We start from the raw sequence: 25187 nt of genomic DNA, 5'->3' as shown, positions 1-25187 counted from the left end.
GGTACAAGAAATGTCTGTGTGACAGGTTCTAGGAAGAGACAAAGGGGTTCCAATGGAGATCAACTTTTCATTGAAAGAAAGAGACAACAGAGAACTCAATAAAGACCCACCTTTTACTGAAAAAAAAAATATATATATATATAATACAAGGTAAATAAATCACATAAGAGACTCAGCAAGCCTGAAGCTAAATGAAGCGGGATTACTAAATCTGAATTTATGAATGAGAATACTGAAAAGCAGGGAAAATGCTAAGGAACACATGAGGCCACCCTAGTCTCCACATGTTTAATAAGGTCATTATGTGGAAAGACAGCAATGTGCTAAGGGAAATATTGACTACTCACTTCCTACCAAAGAGACAGGAATTCGTGAGAAGTATAGGCACAGAAGAGAAGGAAACACCTTTCCGATGGTGAGAAAGCAAAGGCCCGGCAAACACCCTATGGAGTAGAAGTATATTTCTATGTGAACTGGCATTTTCAGATGAAGGGAAATTTACTAATTTAAAAGTGAGCAGGAGCAAAGGTATACTTTCTCTCTACATACAACCAAGGACAGTGAGAAGAATAGCTGTGCACAGGACAGCACAGTTTAGTTACCGCTTAAACCACACATAGATGTGTAAGGAGACTCTGTAACCCTGTTTTGTGGTTCACAATGTGGTAGATTTGCATATATGAATGCACGTATGTGGCTACATGTTACGTGTTTCTATTCTCCAACCTTATATTTATGTAGACTGGAAAATATTCAGTGCTTACATTTCCAACCCTAAAGCTGAGCTCAGTAAACCACCGGAGACTGGCCAACTCTTTTTGCCAATAAAGCCGAACTACAGCGGTTCAATGTTCACTCCCTTATATGCTGTGTGTGGTTAAGGAACCAGCACAGGAGGCTGGAGTTACAACAGAAGCCCTCCTGATGATGAGCCCTGTATTTCTTAGCTCCTTAATTAAAAACATGTGATTCCAGCCTAGTCCTGGGTTAGAGCAGACATTTCAACAAGGAAACATCACAGTAGAAGCTAAAAAAGCAACAGGTCAAGAGGTGTGTGTGTGTGTGTGTGTGTGTGTGTGTGTGTGTGTGTGTGTGTGTGTGTAAAACCTGAGAAGAAAAGGAGAAAAATTTCTGGATACTTCAAAATTTAAGAAATTTATTTGAGCAATGTTTAATGTAAAATACTTACAATATTGAGCAACAGACTTTGTATTTTTAAAAGGCTCTCCTAAGCAATTAGACATTCTGAGATTTAAAAAAATATAGCAATCAAAGCGAGTTTGTGACAAGTAACAATATGAACTAAGCAAATGGAAAAGGAAAGGTAGAAGGCAGTGCTACTGTGGACGTGAGCACCTAGTTAAAGACTCCCTCCCAACATCTTGTTTCTATAAGAAATTATTTTTACCACTTTTTGTTTAAGGATGGATGGCTCTTCTACCAACTACATAACCATATAGCATTTATTACATTTTGCCCAGTCAACAATTACAAGCTTAACATTTAAAATAGAAGAGTTTTTCTAGCATAACATAAATACTTGTCTAACTTGAGTATATGTGTGTGTGTGTGTGTGTGTGTGTGTGTGTGTTTTAACTAGAAAATTCTGGGTCTCTTTTCTCTGACGTATTCTTTTTTGTTGGTGTTGACATTTTTAAAATACCCATGTCTTATTGCTTTCTCTTCCAAAGTACAAAGAAGACAGTTAGTGGTATAAGCCTGTGTGGTCAGTGCATCAAATAAGGTGGGACAGAGGTAGGGAAGACAGGCAAGGGAGTATCACGTTGCCCTCAGGAAGACTGTAGAGTTGGGTTGAATTGCCCTTTTTTTCTCCTCATAAACATTTCTTTGAGGTTCATCATTAAATTAAGGTCACCTCTTCCACTGATGAGTTACTCTAGACAACAAATGTGAGAGATCAAAAATGGCTGCTTGTCACCCTTACCTGCATCTCTTGACAAAAAGAAGCCAAAGGTCCAAAGAGAATCTGGCACTGTTCATCTGCAGTGTACGCCGTCCCTGGCAGTTTCGAGGGAACCAGTACAGAACTGAGACTCTGCGGATCTGTATGCAACAAACAGCTGCTGGCCTTTGACCTGTTCATGCGCAGATACAATATTTTTATTTAATTTGAATTTAATGCAAACAGTCATTATGCTTATTAGTAAGAAGAAACAGTTTCATAATAAAATTAAATTTTATTATTTAACAAAATACTTCATAGCTCTGCCATTGAATACTTTAAAATGATTTCTGGATATGAAAATACTTTATTTATAACCATCTAAGATAATCCTAATAACAGTACTATTCAAGTTAGCAGAATAAATTTGAGTATAAACACTGTCAATAGGAATCAGTGCATGATTTTATGCATTTCTAAGAAATATTAACTAGCTCAGAGGCAAGAGAAACTTGTTCCAAAACATTATATGATATCTGCCTACAATGGGGATTTAAATAAATAATATTTCTAAGGAATAGTGATATTCAGAACGTATCTGTACTTGACATTGGGATACAGCTTCCATGTTTGATATGAGATTTCATTTAATCATAGTCCTGACGTGCAAAGACAGCCATGCACATTATGCATGCTCTTCCAGAACAGGCTACGAGGTGCCACTGATGAGGCCGTTGCTAGCATTCCTGAGTTACTGATGCTTTGAGTGGCATCCTGAGCTGTCATGACAAAAAGCAGGTACAACCCCTACTGAACCAAGTTTAGAATTGAGATGCAGTTACACAATAAACAGCATATATTTTAAATAAAGTTTTTAATCCTTTGAAAGTTTTGTACCTTCATAGAATGTATATTGATCATATCGATCCATCACTATCTTCTTCCAAATGCCCCTAGATCCCTAGAGAAGTAGCTAAAGCAGTGTCCAAGTGCCAAATTTAAATAATTCTGAGTCATCAGCTCTAAGTAGTTCTGTAACAACTTATCAACTTTACATGACCCAAGCTTTGGACAGCTTCAAAAAAAAGGAGTTAGGAGTCAGCAATCAGTTGAGGGCCGTGAACTCCTGCTTTCTGGGCACGATATAGATGTTTCGAGGAACCATTTACACCTGGAAAGGTTTCCTGGATAAGACCCACACAAAATGAAGCCAATCATAATTCCTGCATGGATGGGGAAGGACCTGCATGGATGGGACCACTACCAGCTACTACTAATAGCTAATGAGGGAGGGAGAGTTATGCTCCTTTGGGGGCATGGCTACTGATCCTGTGGATGACCATACACCCATGCATATATGGCCAACCCCAAATAAACATTATATTTAGCCATCCCTTAACATCTAATGCATAAAATAGAATCACCTATGTAAAGAATATGGATAAATGAATAGAGTTCATCGTTGTGGTTATTTAACTAGCTAGGCATTTGTGGATTTCTGTTTTTAGATTTATGGAGAGCATAAGCTTACTGTTTCACATACCATGTCGTCTTTTACCTGATCCTTTGTCAAAAGCATAGGCAAAGTACAAGTACTTTACAGCAAAAAGAAAACCAGCAACCATACTGTTTATTTTCTCTCCCTGGCAAGATAGATGCTGTTACTCTTGATGGCTGTGTACAAGAAGACTAAGGTGTCCTATAGGCCAGAGATGAGTGAAAAACTATTGCAGTCTGGAAGTACCACAAGTATAAATAGGGCTTTAAGTGAAGTGAGTCCTGACCCCTTTGGAGGTTACACAGCAGGTGTCCTGCATATCAGATATTCACACTACAATTCATTGACAGTAGCAAAATTACAGTTGTGAAGTGGCAACAAAATAATTTTATGGTTGGGGGTCACCACAGTAATGAGGAACTGTATTAAACGGTCCAAGCACTGGTAAGGCTGAGAACTACTGGTTAAGACATTCCATGTGCTAACAGATATATTATGGGATTCACGATGATTCTGTTTCTACTGGGTAACACTGAAGAGGCAACTACATTCAGAGACATCAGGTGACATTTGGTAACAGATGGTTCATGATTATAGCAGTTTTCTAACTCTCAGATCATCCTGTGCATCCTTTAGTCTGAGAAATATGAGAACTGAAAAGAGATGAGTTAGTCTATGTGTTTGAGCTCATACTGTTACTCAATTAAAGAGGATCAGAATCAACTGCTCTGTTCCTACAGTGGTGGCCAGTCTTCCTTATCACGTTGTTTTGACTTGTTAACAGAGTCAGCAGGAACATAAATGTTCACAATGGAAAAGAATAATTAATGGCGCGAGTACCTGAGAAATCTTTCCAAATCTTCCGTGCTGCACCTGGACCATGAAACATCACCAAGATTTTGTCCTTTGATCCATTCGCCAGACATGATATGAAGACCGTCAGCACAGGATGGGTGGTCATTGTCATGGTTGATGCCCATGCTGATGTGAAAGATGATTGAAAAAGGAAAATGCCGTTACAGAGAAAGAAAAATACTGACAAAGAAAGAATATCATTAAAAATGGTATTTTTATCTCTTTCATTACTACATTGGTATTCTAGTCAAAACAAGTAATGGAAAGCTTAGTTTTGAAAAAATTAGTTCAAAAATAAGATTGTATTTTAAATTGAGAATTTTAAAACTTTATCATCCAAATTTAATATAAAAATATATTTTGATAAAAAACACTTTCTCAAACATATCTTCAAAATGCATGCTTACATACATATAAGGAACTGATCTGAATACATATTTCTTTCATTGTATTCATATGAATAAAAATATAAAATTTTCACTCAATCTCATTGGATTCTAAAACCAAGGTGAACATTTTCCTCATTTGCTTCACAACTCCATCTTCTCCCATACACTTTAAATAACAAAAATACCTCTTGGAAAACTTGTTGGCCACTGTTATCTTTTCTGCTGAATCATAAATCTGTCCGTTTAAGGAAAGCCCCTTTATATTTGGCTTGACTCTAAGTAAATGATTTAGAACCATATTTGATAGAACCTAACTGGAGTTTTTCCTCTTTAAAACTTCCATTTAGACTTCTAGTCTTTCCTCTGGTGCTTTCTTATGATTTAGGTAGCTACTGTATGCCAAATTATCACCACAGCAACACTTGCACCTCCTAATCCCAAACAAGCACTGTGTTTGCAAAACGCTCTTGCCCAGTCCAGTTCCTACATACTTCTCTCCACTGCTGTCTCTTTTCCCTACCTACAGCCACCTAGATGAGAACATAAAACATTCTTACTAGACAATGGAGACAGTGTGTATGACGTTCCTCCTGGGTCTTATCCAGGTCTGTTTCCTGGCCATCTCTCGTGTGCTTCAACTTTACAATAAAAGGGGACTTCAGCACTCATCTGCCTCCTTATCTCTTGTCATGGTAGTTTCCAGATGACCTCAATGGAGACCTCAGCCCTTCATCTTTTGCCATTTCATTTATTGCCAATACCCGGAAAATTTTTCAGCTATGTATCTTACTTTCTTGCAAGTCACTATGATTTATCACTTCCTACGATCTATCTACCTACCATATGAGGACCTTGCCTCTTTTCTGCCTTAATATAAAATGTTAAGGTAAACAAGACACTGAACGCTTCTTATGGGAATCCTTTCTAGAAATAAACAAGCCAACAACAAAGGAAGAAGAGGAGGAGATGGATGTGGTAAAGGAAGAGAGAGAGAAATAGAGAGAGACAGAGAGCAACAGGGAGAGACAGAGAGAGACAGAGAAAAAAGTGACAGTCATACATAATGGGTTTCACAAGACTCCCCACTAGAGCCTGGGAACAGAAAACTTCCACAGTGACTCAGCACCACAGTATTAACTTCTAAGAACACAGTGCTAGGGAATTTTTACAATAAGTATCTGTTCCACAGTTCTTATTCCCAGGAGCATGAAGATTGAGACCCTCCACAGTAACAACACACTCCACAAGCTTTACCTCTAAGAACATGAAATGGGCAGTCAGCATTGAAATCAATTCTTGATCCTCGCTCTCCCCCGTAATCATATGGAAACAGGGAATGTCTACAGAAGCTATGCCTCCACAGGCCAGACACCTAAGAACTTGGAGACAAGATGTGTCTGTACCCACTATGTGCCACATATGTCTCACTCTTAAGAGCAAGAAAAGTCATGGCAGTCTCTGCAGTAAGCAATCACTGAACATGACACAGAGTGAACACAAACATCCCTGATGAGATGAACATAAGGGCTTTTTACCACCTCATAAGTAACCCTATGGTTCAGAACTAATTGCATATTTGGCTGGTGAGGCCTTGCCTACAGTCGGAAAGAAAGAATGAGGTGGCATGTGGTTTACAAGGCTGCAACCATCACACACTGGGCACTGTACACTCCACCGCCCCCCCCTCCACACCCAAGGTGTCTTCAGGCTTTGTGCCCAACCAGATTCTAATTAAGATTTAAGGTTTCTGCAGTTTATTTCCAAAATCTTGGACTTGCTTCCCCCTTGTCTACTTGTCTATGACCTTATCTTACCATAGGACTTTGTGAAGACTAATTCTTCCTATGGTTTATTATATACTTTCAATTCGTATTTTAAAAATTCTTGAGCACAAGGAATGTTTAGGATCCATAAATCTCTGGTACCTAGAAGTCACACTCTACAGCTCAAGTAGAATCACTTTTTAAAGACAATTTTTTATAGTAATTAACTCTTAAATTTAGGATGTTAATGTAATGACCCACGAAAAAGGGATAATATTGGAGAAGCAGAAAGAGAAAGATTTGTTTGATATGTGTAAAGTTTCGAACAATGACATAGCAGTACAATGTTCTATTGCCTCTGGCTTTGTTCTACATCCAAATAAAGTCTTGTAATAAAAACTTATGAGAACATTTATACTGTATCTTAAAATACTAAGTTAGAATTTTAATCAAAGTTGTTCTGTGTGATCACAATTTAACTACTCACTGTCAGAACAAAAAATTACTCACTAGTGAATAATATTTCCATTTTTCATGAATGTCTTTGAATTGGCTCTGTATTACCACATATTCATAGCATGACTGACCTAAAACATAATAAAAGAAATGCTTTCTAAGTTTGATAATCATAAGAAAATTAAGAGATTATATGATGCATATGAAAGAGTTCCACTGAGAAAAAGACAGGATCTGGGCATTAGAGTGACTTTTCTCCATCTTACCACATTTACAGGAAGAGGAAAAATTAAAAACTAGTAGCAAAGGAACTGAACACATGAAGGACACTTTCCTGCCTACACTTTTCTGTGAAGAATGCAGGGGAATGATAGAAATTGTTTATATAGTGACCCATGGAGTAGTAAGAGAAATTTTATTGAATTACTTGCTTTTGACAAAATATATACAAAGACGTGGGTGATTTGCTGTGTTTACTTTATTTGTTGAAAGTGTGAGCTTAAGACTCATTAAAAAAATTTCAGAGCAAGAACTACTTTGCTTGGTTATTGAACTTAAACAGGTTGAAAGGGAGAGGTGGTGGGCAGGATTTAAAAGCATTTATTGGAGGAGAAAATTATCTCTCTATAGATATGTAAAATTTTAATTAAAAAATAAAAAATAAAGCATTTATAAGCTTGGCATAAATTGCCGAGAATAACCAGGATTTCTTACTATGTCAGTAATGTTCGCTTCTAATGCAGGACCCTAAATTATCAGTGCATCATGCCCCTGTTGGATTCTGGATATAGCATGCTCATTGGACACCCCTTTAGTTAACAGCCCCTTACTGAGGTGAATATGTAAATTTTTCTATCCTAGAGAGGAGGTCTTCAGAATTATGCACAAACATTAGCATTTCACAAATGCAATAATAAAATTTCTTAAGTGCTGTATCCATTTGGGAGATTTAACTTCCAAGACTTAACAATTTGTCCATTTCCAAAGAACTGATATGATTTTCCAGTTGAGGAACAGAGCAGATTCTTACTCTGATGACCCAATTCATTCTGGTCATGATGTTAGAACTGAACTTTAGCCATGGAGAGAGTTGACAGTGGAATTCTAACTTATTAGAATTTTCTGAATATGTCTGATTTCCACCAGAATAATTACCAATAAATAGATATATATATATTTTGAAACAAATCGGGAGTCACTGGGAAACATTGCTAAGTCTTGATTCCATCACTTTTAAATAAAACAACTGTGGATTTTATCTGTGCTGCTCAACACATTAGTCATTAGAATGATATCATTTAATTATCATAATAGCTGCATAATGTTCCCATTAGAATAGCTTCAAGTTTACAGATGAGAACAGCTCTGAGGTCAAGGAGATAGCTGTGACTTAGATGTTTGTCCATTTAGTCCAATGCTCAATCAGACAAACATGTAAATCACCTTACTCTATTCCTGGACCAAACTCCATTTAAGCAATTTTTTTCTTCTGAGGGTTTTTGTTTTTAATGCGTCCCATTTAGCAGAAACACTTCTGTCTACATAGAGCTCTGAAACCAAATAATACCACATAATGTACATTGCATGAAAAACTGTTTCAAATGAGACACAGTAACACCTCTCCTTAGGCTGGGCAACTGAACTACATTTTAATAATCCCAGTTTAAATTCATTTCGACAAAAAAAAGGCCATGGGCAAATAAACCTCTCCACTAACATTGTACATGGTTGTCAAGTCAACTGAAAAAATATTTTTATCTTATAAAACGTCTCCACTTGTTTAAAAGTCCTTGCCAGGAAGTTTTTGTGATATCCTGCGGAAAGCTGGAGACTGGTGTGGATCTGGAAGATGGTCCCTTTTGATGTTGGAAGAGTTGGAGAACACATGCATTCACTCCCATTTTGGGAGAGATTTGGAAAGGGTTTGATCTGTAAACAGTAATATTTTAAAAAGAAAAGAGTTTTTCTCTAACTGAGGAGATGGTGAGGATAAAGGAGAGATAAATAGCAATAAAGATGTTTTAAAAAGCAATAGGACAATATATTATTTTTAATCTCCCCAAAAATACTATACATATGTATATACATATATACACACACACATATATACATACATACATACATACATACATACATACATACATACATACATTTTAAATAGAGGAAGCCCCAGATCATCCAAACCCACATGGTCAGCTTCAACATATATGCATATGAGTAGCACTAAATGCACTCAGCATAACAATAATAATTGAAGAAGAACAAGGCAAAAGCACGAGAAGGCATGAGTAATTTCAGAAGCAGAAGAGGGGAAATAATGCAAATACACTTTTATGCATGAAATTCTCAAAAATTAAATTTAAACAAGGTTCTTCTGGTGACTGTGTTAATCTTTTTCAAAAACGACATACCATTTTTGTTAGAAGCTGCATATTATAAGTAAAAATTAGTAAAAGAAGAAGCAAAAGATGTCCATGCCTAACTGGAAGTAAATTGGTTGCCGTAAGACATAATTTTATTCCACCGAATATATACATATATCTGATTCAATGTAATTGCACTGTTGTGTCCTCATGGAAAAATGGTTAGATATTAGGAATTACAAAATAACTTATCTCTATTATCTCATTTGAATTTTAGTCATTTAACTCATTTTAATTTCCAAAAATAAAACCCACCATGAAACAAATATTTCTATTAGCATTTCTAAAACCTATGTGAGACAAGGCAATACATCAGATATGTGCTAAAATGCTTTTCTGGCATACATGAAGGCATGAGTCCTATTTCAAGTCCAGATGTAAAACAAAAGGATGAGAAAAAAAAAGGCATACACAAGATTTTCTGTTTAACTTCTCCAACACTGTGGTGATCCTGCCTACTGTGCCATTTGATGAGCTCAAACTACACCTTGGTGCTACAGGAGACGGCATGCCAGATACAACCAAGACCAGGCTCTTCCATCAGTGCATTGATTATCTACTGACGTTGGGACATTCCTGTTTGCTTAGCCCACATTCGAAGAATATTTTGTGGTAAAATTCTCCTTCCTGTCTTCCCTTGGCTGCCTCTGCTACTATCCACGATGACAATGGCAGATCCTATCCACCTTTGGACCACCAAGAGTCCAGCTTCCAAAGTAAAGTCCTTTCATTCCTCTAAACAAGAAGCAATTCTGGAAATGAAATGAACGTGGTATTTAGATAGACATGAGGTTGGTTAGACTACATATTCCTTGGCCTTACTACCATTGATTGAAAGAGAACGCTGATCCATAGGGTGTAAGAAACCACATGTTAGAATAATTTCTAGTTAATTCTTTTTACTCAAAGTTCTGAAGACTAATGATACATTAGCTAAAACTTACTCCTGCCACAATTAGTCAAACTGTCTGCCAGATGATGCAATTCAGTTCTGCCTGGAACAGTTAACACTAACCTAATGTGTATCATTACTTTCTAATATACAGTTCTATGCAAAATTTCACTCATGTTTCAACTCAAAATCTAACCTCTCATTATCCTTAAAGGACTGTTCAGTAAATATGGAATCTTTAAGCTCACATCTCTACTGACTTGCAATATCTGTGTGCTTAAAATACAGACTATGTTAGACATAATTAGTACTAAGTTGGGTCTAGTATATACTATTGCTACCTAGAATGTGTTTAAAGCTGCCGTTTTAAAAATTGTCATTTCACACTTTTCTTTGAAATATTTAATTTCTTACCATGTGAATATGTGCTGTTTTATCAGCAGATATAAAATTATAGTAGTAACCATACTACAGTTAGAAGAAAAGTAAAAATATGCAGGTGTCTTCTAAGTGAGGAACTGTAAGCAAAAGACTCCATGTTTCTTGTCCCATTTACCCACACAGTTAAAGAATGTAAGACTCTGGCCAAAATATAAGTAGAGGAAAGAACAACACATTTGCTATAGAGAATTCTAGGCAATACAGCAGAATTACACTAAATTTACCTAAACTTGTCACTAATTTCAATGGAATAAGGGCTACTAATTATATATTTTTAAAAACCATGTAAATATTTTCAAGAGCAATAGATTTCTACTGGTTAAAATTTTATCTATTACTACCATCAGTTAGTATTGATGTAAAAGTCCTGCTCTACAAATCTTAAGAGAAAACAGTTTTCTAATTTTTCATTTCTTTCCTTAAAAATTTGGCATGTAGTCATTGTACGTAGTATTGGCCATATAAAGATAGTTTCCTTCCAGTATATCACATGATTTGACCACATTCATCGCTAAACCCTCCCCTTACCCTCTAACTCTTTTCTTCTTGCCAATCTCCTCTCCAAGTCTCCCTTATGAGTTCATGTCATAAAATATGCAGTTTTATGTATCTGGACATGATTTTGGATCACAAATGAGAGAAAATGTGATATTCATCTATTGTGTGCCAGGCTAGTTTCACTTAATCTGAAAATCGCTAGTTGTACCCATCAAACAATCCATGTTCATCCTGCTTTATGGCTGATACAACTCTACTATCTGCTTATACCATATTTCCTATTTGTTAACATGTTGACAGATTAATAAATAAGAACAGTAAATAAGCATCATAGACTGAACTGAATATGATTATCCTTCTTGATAAGCCTTGACTTAATCTGACATTTCTACTGCTGATGTGGTTTACAAGCTTCAAAGTTTACATCGAATTAATTCCCAATATAAATCTTGTCCACTAAAGTAATCTTCCTGAAAACACAAGAGCAACTTTTATGTAATTTTAATCTTACAGTAACCTAATCACAAAAGTATTATGCCCAGTCTACTGAATGAATCCTTAGGTCCAAGGATAGCTACCAAACAAATGTAGACATCCAGAAGAGTATGACTTGGATTCAGTGGCTTATGAATAAATCCCTACTCCAATAGGTGGCATTTTATGACCTTGAACATGTGAATAAAAATTCTTTATATTTTTCACTATTTTTGCTATTTCTTGGGAGTCCTAACAGCACTCAGTAACAGGATTATGCCTGAGTACTGTAAAATGTCTACACATTGTTCATAGGCTGCTGTCACTGATTATCATCGGTATTAAAGACACTGGCAGAATTAGTCTTGCTGGCCCTGTGCCCAGCAGTGATGGCCAAAAAGAAAGGAACCCAACACATTCTTTGCCTCAAGATGCTTGATAGAGGCCTTGTTATCCTCTTTTATATCTCTTGTGTATAATTATGGTTTCTGCTGTTATGTTTTCACGGGATTCCTGTGTGTGTGAACACGTGTCTCTCTCTAAGTTTATATGTAGTTCTTGCCTAGTTTCTTTGGTTTGATTTTTCATCTGTTCATTTGTCTTGTCATATTTCTTTGTTTGGTTTGATTTTGTCTTGTCGAATTTCTTTCTTACTGTCGAATTTCTTTCTTACTTAGATACCTATTTGCTCTTTAATGAGAGACAAAACTTGTCTAGGTTTGAAAGGAAGGGAAGATGGGGGAAGATCTGACAACATCTGGAGGAAAGGGAAGCCTTAATCAAACTATATTGTATAAGGAAAAACCTATTTTTTATAAAATAGGGGAGAAGGGAATGGCAGCTATATGTATTCTCTTGTGTAATCTACTAAATCCACCAGCCTTGGACCCGAAGAAAGTGCTTTGTTGTGACAAACAATGCTCAGGATCAAGTTAACGCTAACTGCATGTCATTTATATGTCTCATTTAATAGTTTAGATACGTTACCTAAAGCAAGTCTATCAGTTCACTCAGTCTATACTGATAGCAACAGAGATTCTATTATTTTGGAGCATTTTTATCTTTCCATTGTACTTTTCTCGAATACTTGCTAAAAATGTACTTTTGCTTTGCAGTTTCATGCCTATAGATAATATTTATTTGGGAATGTGTGGTGAAACCAGCCATGCACCATCTTGATAAGGGTTGCCACAGTTAATGGAGTTTATTCAAAGTATCAGGAACACTTACAGGATACAAAATGTGCTTTGTATTACTTCTCTCTGCTTGTTACTGCAAGTTCTTCTAAGTTTTCAAGAACATAGATTCAAAAAAATAATAATCAAAGACGTACCTGGATCGCTCAAACCCACATTATTAATCCATGGGCTAAGTGGTCAGCATGGTGATGACTTTTACTTACTTGTGACCCATTTCATGAGCAATTGTAAATGCAAGATTCAGGCCATTGTCTTCAGCGATAATACACTTTCTCTTTTCACTACACATTCCATTCAAGTAAGCGATACCTAAAAAGCATCAACATTATTAATCATGTATCAAATACAAATCTAAAAAATCTATGCTAAAATAATATAGAAATGGCAATGAGCTTTTCCCTCTTAAAGAGAACATTAAATTAAAAAAATCATCAGAACTCAGGATCTGCCTGCAGAGGGCTGAGCACCCAGAATAGCCTCACAAGCTCTCTTCTACCCCAGCCCACAGAGACAGAACCGAGTCACTGCCATGAGAAATCACCACCTGCCGGCAAAGGGCCGAACACCCAGGAGCAATTTCCTTCAGACCCACAGGAGAGACAAGCACTAGTCAGAATCAACAAGAGTACCTGTAATCACAGATAACAAAATGGCAAGAGGAAAGTGCAAGAACCTAAGCAATGAAAACCAAGACAACCTGGCAACATCAGAATACAGCACTCTCAGCACAGCAAGTATTGTATTTCCCAACACACCAGAAAAACAAGATTCAGACTTAAAATAATATTTCATGATGATGACGATGGAGATCTTCGAGAAGTCATGGAAAACTAACTCTGTTAAAGAATTACAGAAGAACGAAAAGAACACACGTAAACAAGTAGAAGCCCTTAAAGAGGAAACACAAAAATCACTCAAAGAACTACAGGAAAACATGACTAAAACACAAAACAGGTGAAGGAATTGAAAACTGAAATAGAAACAATAAATAAATCACAAAAAAGAGACAACCCTGGAGATAGAACGCCTAAGAAAGAAATCAGGAGTCATAGATGCAAGCATCACCAACAGAATACAAGAGGTGGAAGAGAGAATCTCAGGATCAGAAGATGCAATAGAAATCATTGACACGACAGTCAGAGAAGATGCAAAAATCAAAATGTTCCTAACCCAAAATATCCAGGATATCAGGACACAATGAGAAGACAAAACCTAAGGATAATAGGCGTAGAAGAGGGTGAGGACTCCTAACTAAAAGGCACAGTAAATATCTTCAGCAAAATCATAGAAGAAAACTTCCCTACCTTTAATAATGAGATGACAATGAGCATAAAAGAAGCCTACAGAACTCCAAATAGAGTGAACCAGAAAAGAAATTCTTCTTGACACATAATAGTCAAAACACCAAATGTTCAAAACAAAGAAGGAATACTAAAAGCAGTAAGGGAAAATGACAAGTAATATATAAAGAAAGAGCGATCAGAATTTTGTTTTCTTATGTCAGAAGAATAAAGAAAATTTACACTGTTTTAATAGGGTATTAAAAGTATTTATTTTTTTATTGAACATTTGAAAATAAAATACTAATCTGTGACTAACTGCCTTCCCAAAACGTTAAATAAAGTTCACTAAAATTACCACACTGATTGTTTGTAATAGTAGCTCCCACAGGATTCCTATACATTTAATCACCTTTTTCCTCAAAACAAAGCAACCTGGCCATCCTGTTCAGACTTAAAGGAGATCTTCTGTCTATGTATGGCACGTATATATGCACGTGCACCTGAGTATTTATGGCCAGAGGATGACGTCAGATAACTTTATTAATTGCTTTCCACCTTTATTTCTGAGGCAGGATCTCTCACTTAATCTGGGGTTCGTGGGTTCTCTTGTTTGCATAGCTAATGAATTCCAGGAATTTACTTACCTTCATCTGTCTCCCTAGCACGGAATTAAAACTGCACACTGCCTCCTCCATACATGAGGATCTGAACTCGGGTCCCCACGCATGCACAGAAGCCATTTAACTGAGCCTTTTCCCGATGCCCCTCTCTCGTAATTCGTACATCTTTAGCCTTAACAAAGTACCCCAGATTTCCAATATCATACTGAGATTTGGGTCACTCCGATTTACTTCTCTTGCCTCCTAACTCAGATAACAATAACTCGAAGGTCCCAATTGCATAATTCTTGTGGGATTATTTTTTCATAGATTCTTTATTAACTTCAGAGAACTGCAATTCTGGCAGGGTAGAGGAAAAGGATGCACTCCCCTAGGTGATGTAGGAGTCCCAGATGGATGAGAGGCAGATAGTATCCATGAGAGAGAATGAAAGCCTGGAAAAACAAAATCACTAAGGGACTATGCATGTGAGTTAAGTGTGAGCAGACACCTAATATAAATGAATAAGAGAAAAATATCTCAGCTAAGCTGCAAAGCATGTGCGGGAGCAACACTAGTTTGCCCAGCTGAGGGACAGGCATCTTAGTACTGACGCACACAGAGTAGTGTGGATTTATTGATGCAGATGTGCTGTTGATCAGGTGTGGAGGGAGAATACAGAGTTACGTGTGACCTGTAAATTAAATGTAAAATAAAAGTGTCAGATGTGTAAGACTCTCAGGTAAAGAAGTAAAGCGGAGGAGCCTGAAAATGTAGACAACAGGATACAGTACCTGGATAATGGATTCATCAATAAAAGTGGGACTTCAGAGATAGCTCAGTGATAGTTAACAGTGTCCACTGCTCTCGAAGAGGACCAGTGACCTGTGTCAGGAGATAAATCCCTCTTCTGGACTATGTAGACACTTGTAGTCCTCTGCCCACACCCACCTACTTTTGTCTCACACAGACAAAAGTAAACAATAGATCTTTAAAAACAGAGGTCAGAAAAGGGGGTGCACGCCTTTAAATACCAGCACTCAGAAGCAAAGGCAGGTGGGTCTCTAAATCCCAGCCTAGCCTGATGTTCATAGCCAGACTCAGACCAGCCAAGGATACATATAGACACCCTGTACAGGTGAAGGAGGAGGGGGTTGATTTTACAAATATATATACTGGTAACTGTTACCATAGAGTGGAATTCTAAAGTGTCAGGGACATTTTAAGTCAAATAGTTCAGTCGTGTTGCCTGAAATAGAAAACTGGTGTTAGAATGAATTTAAGTGGCAAAGGTAAACAATATCCACAGAAGATGTGGAGAGAATCCGATGGACTTGTCTGTGATGGAGCACACGGGCTTCGTGTGTGAATGAAGAGGTGTTAGACATGGTGGGGGAAACCTTGGCATAAAATCCAGGAGCAAGGAACTTAGTAGCCAGCACTGTCAGAGAGAGGAGGGATTTCTCTAAGAATCCTTGTGTATAGAAATCTATAATCACAAGATTTTAGGAAATCATTGACTATTGTGGTTACAAAAATATGCTAATTAATATTATTCTACAGACTCTAAAGACAGTTACACTTAAAATATAAATGCATATAAAATAAAATATTCAAGTGATGATTATGCATTTACACTGAGGTATGATTATAAATTATAAACCAACTCTACTTCAAATTTCAGGAAAAAAATGGCTAAGTACATGGTAATTCATTGATAACGACTGTATAATGTGCTGAGATTCTGGGTGAATTTTCTGCCCCTTTTCCATTTTTCCAAATCATGTGCTCATAATGGTTAACAGTGAGAAATTCAAGACTTATAAACACAGTGATCACCTTTATAAATTTGATTGGTAATTGCAAGTTCTCATAGTTCAGGTTGTGGTTTAACAATTGAAAGTTACCTTCTGCTCGTATTCTACTGATGTTTAGAGTCAGAACCTTCAGCTGGTACTTGGTAAATGTGAAATTCATTACACTTCACTGAGAAGGTCAAGGAGATGTCTTGACTCTTACAGAGAACCTCTGTTGCCATTTAAAACAGTTGTGTTATTTTGTTTGAAAGGTCACTTTTTTCTTTTCTATTAAAAAGTCCATATGTTTCTTATTATAATGAGGTCTAGGAGGTTAGGAGAGGAAAGGATTTAGCACAGCTATTATTAAAGATGTAATGCAGACCCATTTCAAAGCACCATTAATGTAAAGAATTCTTGAAATGTAAAGCAAACAAAAGCAGTCTTCTAGTTTCCCATCTAAATGAAGCAAGTTGTGAGCCAGGATCCTGAAGGCTCTTTCCTTAACAAATTGTAACTATGCTGAGACAAGTTTGACCCTACAAAGACCACGGGAGACTCCTGAAATGTTGCAGGATGCATTTACAAAGCAGACTGTAGGAAATCAGAGCTTGTATCTGACCAGCTAGATAAACTCAAACAGAACTAAGTGTTCTTTGCCCCTGCACCATTATTTTTTAGGACCAGCTGGACCACATGAATTAAAAGTTCTGACTTTCCTGGCACAGGGTTTTGGCAGGTTTACAGAAGTTATTTATCTCATAGCTGTATTCTATATGTTAATTACGGATGAGGATTTGAGATCTACGGCAGACAAAATTCTATGTAGTGAACATGAGAGTACAAATATGTTGATCATAGTTTTAGAAGTATGAGCCATATAAACACCAATCTTAAAATGTGGACACTAAGATATATACATGTATGTAAAATATCACAATAGAATTTTTTTTAAGTTTTCTAAATATGTTAAGGAGGGAAAAGCAGACAGGCTCTATGAGAAGGAAGCTGGCTGCTAGTACCACAAAGTAGCTGAGGAAACTATAGGAAAGGGTGGATATCCGATGGGCAAACATCTGAGCATCCAATGGGACCGAGATGCTATGAGAGGAAAGGGTAATGATCTGGAAATGTGCATGCTGGCAACCTTTCTCTAAAGCAACAATTGACTTAAAATATTCTGAGTATGGCTTGTGTTTTAAATGATTTGAAACATAAAATTGTAGCACAGATTAACAAATCATGATTTGCTTCAAGCATTAAATAGGAGCATAAATTTGAAGGATGAAAATATTATTTCATACACTCAATAGAAAAAAAAAACCCGAGGGTGTAATAATAATGCCCAGATACTGGAAATCTATGTGTATGATTGATTACATAACCCCTTAGCACATTACAAAAACAGTAATCTGTCTTATTAATTGGCTTATTGTTAGATTATTTACTAAAAACCAAGATGGCCGTCTAGGGATTCAAAATCCCAATTATACAACTTACAAATGTGGTATCAACAGCATTACAAAATTTTAATATACCTTGATGTAATTTACAACATTATTGACAGTACAATCTATAAATACTAAGGGGAAATTGCTTCCAGCATAAAGAAAGAACACAATACAAGAGTGCAGTGCCTTCCTTAATGAAATGAGGTGGGATAGGAGGTAGATGTTAAAGTGCTGTGTGTATTTTAACATGTGTTTGTCTGATACTACATTTATGAAAAAAAAAAAAAAAAACAAAAACCTGAATGGTTAACAAAGCTGGAGGAAAAGAGAATTCTCCCATACTAGAAAAAGTTCTTAAAGTTTTAAATTTGGAGACTCCGGGTCAGGAGCAGAAGCACCTGAGGAACAAGTCTTGGTGTTTATGGTCAGGTGTAGCTTCAGGATGTCTGCAGTAAAGATTCTATGGCCTAGCGTAAGGCTTAAACACCACGAATTATTTGTGTCTCCCATAATAAAATGTTGAATCCTGATACAGCATCTATTTGTATGATGGAGGAGAATATTGTACTTGGATCTGGAAAGTGAATACAGTTGACTATGAATAGTCCTAAGCATCCGAGCAGAACAGCCATTACTAGTACAGTTCTCTTTGAACTCTTTGTGTTAATTAGAATGAACTATTTAGCAGGGGTTTTTTTAAATATTACAACACTCATTAAATATTTAAGAATGTTCTAAATAAGAGAATTAAAACAATCATGTTTTTTAAAATGAAAAATTAGAATTGCTACGGTCTATGTTTTTTAAACACCCATGATAATAACTTTTAAATGTTTGCTATTATTTATAACCAGCAAGGCAGCTTGAAAAATCAGCCACAGCTAACCCGAGAATGCCAGAAAAGACTCAGGCGACAGGGAATGGAAGTATGGGGCTATGAGTTAATGTTAGGCAGGTCACTCGCTAGGGAATACTGACACACATGTGACTTCTTCACAATACTGCATATCACATTAGTACAATAACTGTTATTAAGAACAAGAACTTGTACTATATATGATGCAGTTGTTCAAATAAACACGCAAATATTTATTATAGGCAACTGTAATAAACTAGCATACAATATTTTATATACTCTTACAAAGTACAGAACGTGATGCCTGAACAACACCAGTGGTTACAGACAGTGATTTAAGTCATTTCAGACAGAGGCAGGGAAGTGCAGGGGGAGCAGACATCGCTCTATGTCACTGTGAATGCAAGCCCTTCCGAAACTCCTGTTGACTTTTAGTGGCCAGGCTGAGACCTGTAAGAGGATATTAGGCCCCTGGTTTCACCAGTTGTAAGTGGTTAATACTGTCAGTGTGGAAGTGACTTGGTTACTGTGTGACTAGGTCCTGAGGAAAGCATAGATTCAGCCTGATCTTCCTAATCACTCCATGCTCATCTTGCTGTGGACCATGTTATAATCCAAAGCCCTATCACCCATCAGAACTTCCGGTCCCAGAACCATTAGCCAGGCTCTGTCATTTACGTTACAGTTACAGAAAAGAAAGACACAGAGCCTAAGACAATGGTTGAAAGAATTAATATTAAAGATGTTTAACAGTCAAAATACAGAGAACTGAAGTAAATGTGACTCTGGGTTATGAGGGGATAAATAATGTATAGCTCCTCAAAAGATCCAGCAGCAATGTCAAGGAACCAAGAAAAGGGTAAATCAAACAGCAAAGAACCACAAAAGAATATCAACACAAATGCATAATGTCTCTACAGAAGAATGCCATACATATCTTCGGTTGGCTTTGAATAATAAACAGTAAGGGAGACAAAGCAACAATAAAGTCAGATAATATTCCCACTAATGAGCGATCCCATAGGAAGATCAGCAATCTCAACCAACCCAGACATCAGGGAGCTCCCAGAGACTGAGCCACTAACCAGGAGCATACAGGCACTGGTCTGAGTCCCCCGGTACAAACATAGCAGAGGTCTCCCTTGTCTGGCCTCAGTGAAAGAAGATGCACTTAACTATTGAGATTTGAGGCCCCAGAGAAGGGGTAGGTATAGTGGGATGGGTGGAGCACCCTCTTGGAGGCAAGAGGGAGGAGGAATGGGATGAGGAACAGTGGAAGGGAAGACAAGGGGGAAATAACTGAAATGTTAATAAATAATAATAATAATAATAATAATAATAATAATAATAAATGATTATTTTGAGCTGAAATTAAAATTATAAGACTAGACTTTTTAATTTTCAGGTTATAGCATATCTCCATTCTCTGTTCTCTATCCAATCCTTTTTTTCAATTAGTTATTGTTACATGTAGATATGTATATCTATATATATATTCCTATATACAACCTGGCTTACTCTGTACAGAGATACTTGTATGCCTCTTTTCAACACTAACCATTCGGTACTGCATTATCTACTGATGTGCTCCTCCCTGGAAAAGACTATTTCTTCCTCTCTAAAAATTCCTTCTTTGCCCGCAAAGTATTGTGTTAAGGTTGAGCCTCCTGGGCTCCCCTCCCACCCCAATTTACTTTGGAATGCCTATTGGTAGCATCCTTGTTCAGTTCATGTTCAACCAGTCATTTGGTGAGAATTCATGGGTGTAGCTTTTGACCTGTCTATGAGCCACAATCTCACAACAAACTCCCAGACCATCTGGCTCCCTAAAGACTGTCTGCACCCACAGCCATAACGTTCCTGAGCCTTAGACACTGGAGTGTTTTGTAGATTTATCTCCTGAGGCTGGGCTCCACAACTCTGCATTTTGTCAGGTTGTTGTTCGACTTAAGACTCACTCAACACAAGTACAACCATATCTGGTACTAGAAATCTAGCCAACTACTAAGTACTAGTGAAGTTATGGATCTTGGGAGGGAATTGACAGCCACCACTTCACTAAACCAGTATAAACTGTAACAAAAATCTAAACATTTGTCCTTAAACACAGATTAATATAGTCTTCTCTCCTCATCAAGGAAACTTCTCTTTGCCACAGACATAGACAACTACAGAAAACCAAGACAAGACTACTTTTCAAAGCTTGTATCCTGCCTGAAAGAACCAGTATTTTAAATTATAAGCATAAAATATATGCAACATACATACAAGAGAGAAGTAAAGGAAAGAATATAGATCATACATAGTGTGGAATTATGAAACTGTATAAGGGTAAGAGGTACATCAAGGGGTGGCTGGGAAAGATCATATGGTGGTTTTATCCCTATGGACACAACACAGTTAAAGGGCAACCATGCGGCAAACTACCTTCAGCAAAGCTGAGGAAGTCATGGAATAGGGCATAACACCCATTTCAAGAATAACAAAAATCAAAGACACCCAGAGAACGTTGCCCATATTATTCCCCTTTCAATTGCAAGCAGGCCAGATGAAGACACCTCCCACTTGAAAGATGGAGACAAGAGAAAAGCCTTTATGTTGGAAATGAAATCCACCTGGCTGCAAGGTGACAAGCATGGCTGATCCTTACTGTAACTGGAACTGTGTTAGTCCAGGCAGCTGACACCCTCAGGCCTTGGCTCATACAGGCCTTGTGAAAAAAGATGATCCTGCTGCTGTTGCTGAATGAAACAGTGCATCTATTCTGCAGTTGTTACTGAGTGCAAGAGTGTATCTGAGACAGAGTTGGGCTCTGATTGCCTTGTAGTGCTTAGACAGTGACAAGACACCCATCAGATACATCTGCCAACCAAGAACCTGGCAGTAGCTAATATTAAATGCTGCAGAGGTTTAGAGACTTGGGGGGAAAAGGGTCTGATTAGAACGTCAAGAAAGTTGAGACAAACATAGCCAGAGAAGGAAGAATAAGATAGTAATTCACTCCTCAGTCAATACCCAGATGATGCCACACAGCAATGGGAGCTAAGACCTTTTAGGAAACTGGCCCCATCTAATCCTCAGTGACAGGAACTGACAGCATAACATGACTGTGGAGGAACATGCAGGAAATTAAAAGGAGCTGTCTGAAGCGAGTCATCACACAGGTGGGAAATGTGACTGTACGAAAGAGACAGAAACAGTATGCAGAAGACTTAGAGGGTTTTAGTGATGAGGGCAGCTAAAGCCGCTTGCGTATCCATGTTGCCCGAAGATGATACATAAAACCTAAAGGCTCCGAGAAGGATTTTTAACTCCACATACAGTGTCTAATTATTCCTCAAATATATTGAGATAACTTCTGCCTCACTTCCTCTCAAATGAGTATTTCTTTATCTGGAACATTCACTTCCTAGATAAGTCTCCACAGAGTTTCAATTCCCACCCCCATTTATATCAAATATCACTATGTTACTGGGGCACATGTTGATCTCATATAAAATAATCAATTTCTCCTGCCATGAGAAAGTTTCCCCATTTTTTTTCTCTCTCCCACCCCTGCGCTCGCTCACCCTGCCTCTGAAGACACTTCTGAGCTGCAGCCTTTTCATCCATACACAGCTTGGCAAAGCCACCTACATCTTTGGGTTCAGTGGCAGTCTGTCACCATGTCCTCAGAGCTGCCATTTTGGCCTTCCACTCTGGATAATCAGTTACTATTTTTAATAGCTCTCCTTTTGACCCATTCTGAATACACTGGATATGGAGTACTAAACGGGTACACTAATCTTTGCCTTTCACCTGCTTTCACTTGCAAATCCCTGGCTTGGTTCTAGACAAAGTGTTAGGCCACATCTGAGAGAACAGAAGGAGCTCATGAATGAAAACCAAGTCCCAACCAGCTATTTCAAGGCAATTTCAAGGCAACATTTTATTTATTAATGACTTCTATGCATGTTTATAAGGAAAAAGAACAACATTAAATTCCATTTTTTTTTATCCAGGGCTTGTGCTAAGAGACTATTTAATGAGAGGCCCCTGGGCTCTAGTCTGGAATAAAAGGAGGGTGTTCTCAGGACAAGACCCCACCCCGCTAAGCTTCCAACTTGTAAAAGAGAAAGCAAAAAGAGAAAATAGGGGGTATTTTGTGTGTTTTCTAAAATAAAACCTGAAAAAAAATGTGCTGCTGGTATTACAAAGGAATGACCAGGGAGCATCTTAATCTAAGAGCCTAATTTGTCAGTCTTGTTTATGTTATGATACCTTTAGAGACAGGAAGCAAACAAAAAGAAAGGGATTAAATTCTCATAAATGCATAAATGCGAGGTCAGCCAGACAAAACAGAAAAAAAAAAAAAAAAAAACCCTTGAGTGAAGTCACTGAGAGATCAAGAGACCCTGAGAAGCCATTGTAAATCCTGTGTTGCAAGGGAGACCCCAAGATGTTGGAGAAGCCAGAGGTGTGAGATATAGGCCATAGGGAGCAGAACTATGACTACACTAAGGGAGCAGAACCAGCTCAAGAGAGAAGTGCATGTTACTGACAGCAAAGAAGGATGAGCGGGGTCATTTAAACCCTCTGACACTGGGCACTAAGCTAATTTGGTATTTGCTGAACTGGGTTTTGATCTTGTGTATTTCCAGTATTTTCTTGTATGGTTCTGTTCCTCCCTTTGAAATCGCAAGGTATATTATATGACAGTATAATTGAAGTATTTCGTTAATTTTTATTTTATAGGAGATTGCAGTTAAGATATTGTCTTGAGTTTAAAAAGAGTCTTTGGGCTTTTAAACAGCATCATAACTGTAAAAGACTATGGCTGAGCAGGTTGTATTTATATATTAGGAATATAATATATTATAATATATGTTGGGAATTATACATATGATATATATATATACATATATACATATATACATATATACATATACATATAAACAATTAAGGAAAAACTGACCACAAATTTAAGGAAACACAAAGGGGTGGAATAAGAGAGCCTAGTATAAAAAAGGGAAAAGAAAAATGAAGTAATTAGAATTCCAAAACATAAAAAATACTTTTATCTTCAAATATATGGAAATTTCTGAAGTTGAACTAACTGCAGTTTGCCTTATGATATGGCCATGAGCCCATGGAGACCAGGGAGTGTAACGCAGTAGTCTGAATAAGAATAGCTCCTCATATGCTCCTATATTAGAATGCTCGATCCCCAATTGGATATGCTGTACAGGAAGATTTAGAAAGTGTAGTCTTGGTGAAGGGAGTATGTCACTGGATGTGTACTTCACCAATTTCAAAGCTGAGACCACTCTGAGTTTGCTCTGGATGCTTCATGCCTATAGTTCAAGAACTGAGTTCTCAGAAGTTCGCTCAGGCTGGATGCCTGCCCCTTTCTTCCTGTGGTGTTTCCACATCATGATGGACTCCTGTCCCTCTGGGACTGTAAGCCAGAATAAGGTTTTTTTCATATGTAAGTTTCCTTGATCATGATGTTTGAATACAGCAGTGAAAAGGTATACCCACACTCATTAATAGTTAACTGAAAAAGAAACAGCCAGCCACTACTAAAGCAGCTAATTTGCAACTGCATTCTAAACACCTGTATTTTTTTAACCACAAGTAAGGATAGTTCTTACCTCTCATCAAAGATACTTTTTATAGACAATGTAAACCAAAAGAGAAATTCATAAATAGCCACATGCAGAGAACATAAAATGGCTATTGTCCCCAAATGATACATCTATAATGCAAACCCTGGACCACACTCAGGGATCATGGCAGAAGAAAAAGCAGGAAACATTTTAAGAATCTCTTATGGAGCCAGGATAGAGGAGAAATTGCTACTTAATGAAAAAAAACAAGCATTAAACAGTAGTTTAACCTCTTTCTCTCACCCAATAGAAAGGAGTCCTACTACAGAAATGTGGTTTGGAGAATGCCCTGGTAAGTGGAATGGGAAATGTCTGAATTCTTACATGCAACTTGTCAACATAAATCAGTTGTTTAAATATGTTTAGTGCCTTTGTGTGCTTCTCTTTAGGAGTTGGACCATAGATGACCTTGACGGCAGTGTAACAATACCAAATGAACAAACACAAAAATAAAAAAAAAAACAGAATATTCAGAAGCACAAAGAAAATAGACATCATTCCAATAATCAAAAATAGTTGGAGTATAGACTGTTTTTAAAACATTAGAATGTCTGCTTGTCTGGCTGCAGTAGGAGAGGATATGCCTAGTCTCCCAGTGACTTGATGAGGGGTGGGGTTGACATCCTGAGTGGGGCTTCTCATTTCAAAAGAGAAAGGGAATAGGGAATGAGGGAAGGGTTTGCGTGAAGAGGTACTAGAAGAAAAAAGAATTGTAAATAAAATGAATAAGTAAAGTTAGTGTTTAAAAAAATGTATGGTCTGA

General features: G+C 37.3%; 1 protein-coding gene across 1 annotated transcript in view; it reads right to left on the bottom strand.

Moving 5' to 3' along the window:
• ADAMTS19 (ADAM metallopeptidase with thrombospondin type 1 motif 19) overlaps positions 1–25187 on the bottom strand; it is a gene marked incomplete at both ends in the record, with an annotated part of 182712 nt that overhangs the window by 78368 nt on the left and 79157 nt on the right. Inside the window, 3 exons of the mRNA XM_080920449.1 lie at positions 1946–2096; positions 4242–4382; positions 12995–13100. Coding sequence (XP_080776575.1) covers positions 1946–2096; positions 4242–4382; positions 12995–13100 — 398 coding nt within the window. The remainder of the gene's footprint in view (positions 1–1945; positions 2097–4241; positions 4383–12994; positions 13101–25187) is intronic.

This window comes from Micromys minutus, assembly GCF_963924665.1.
Source record: "Micromys minutus genome assembly, chromosome: 8".
Taxonomy (NCBI): domain Eukaryota; kingdom Metazoa; phylum Chordata; class Mammalia; order Rodentia; family Muridae; genus Micromys; species Micromys minutus.
Note: the sequence above shows the minus strand (reverse complement) of the source record. Positions and strands in the feature narration are given on the sequence as shown.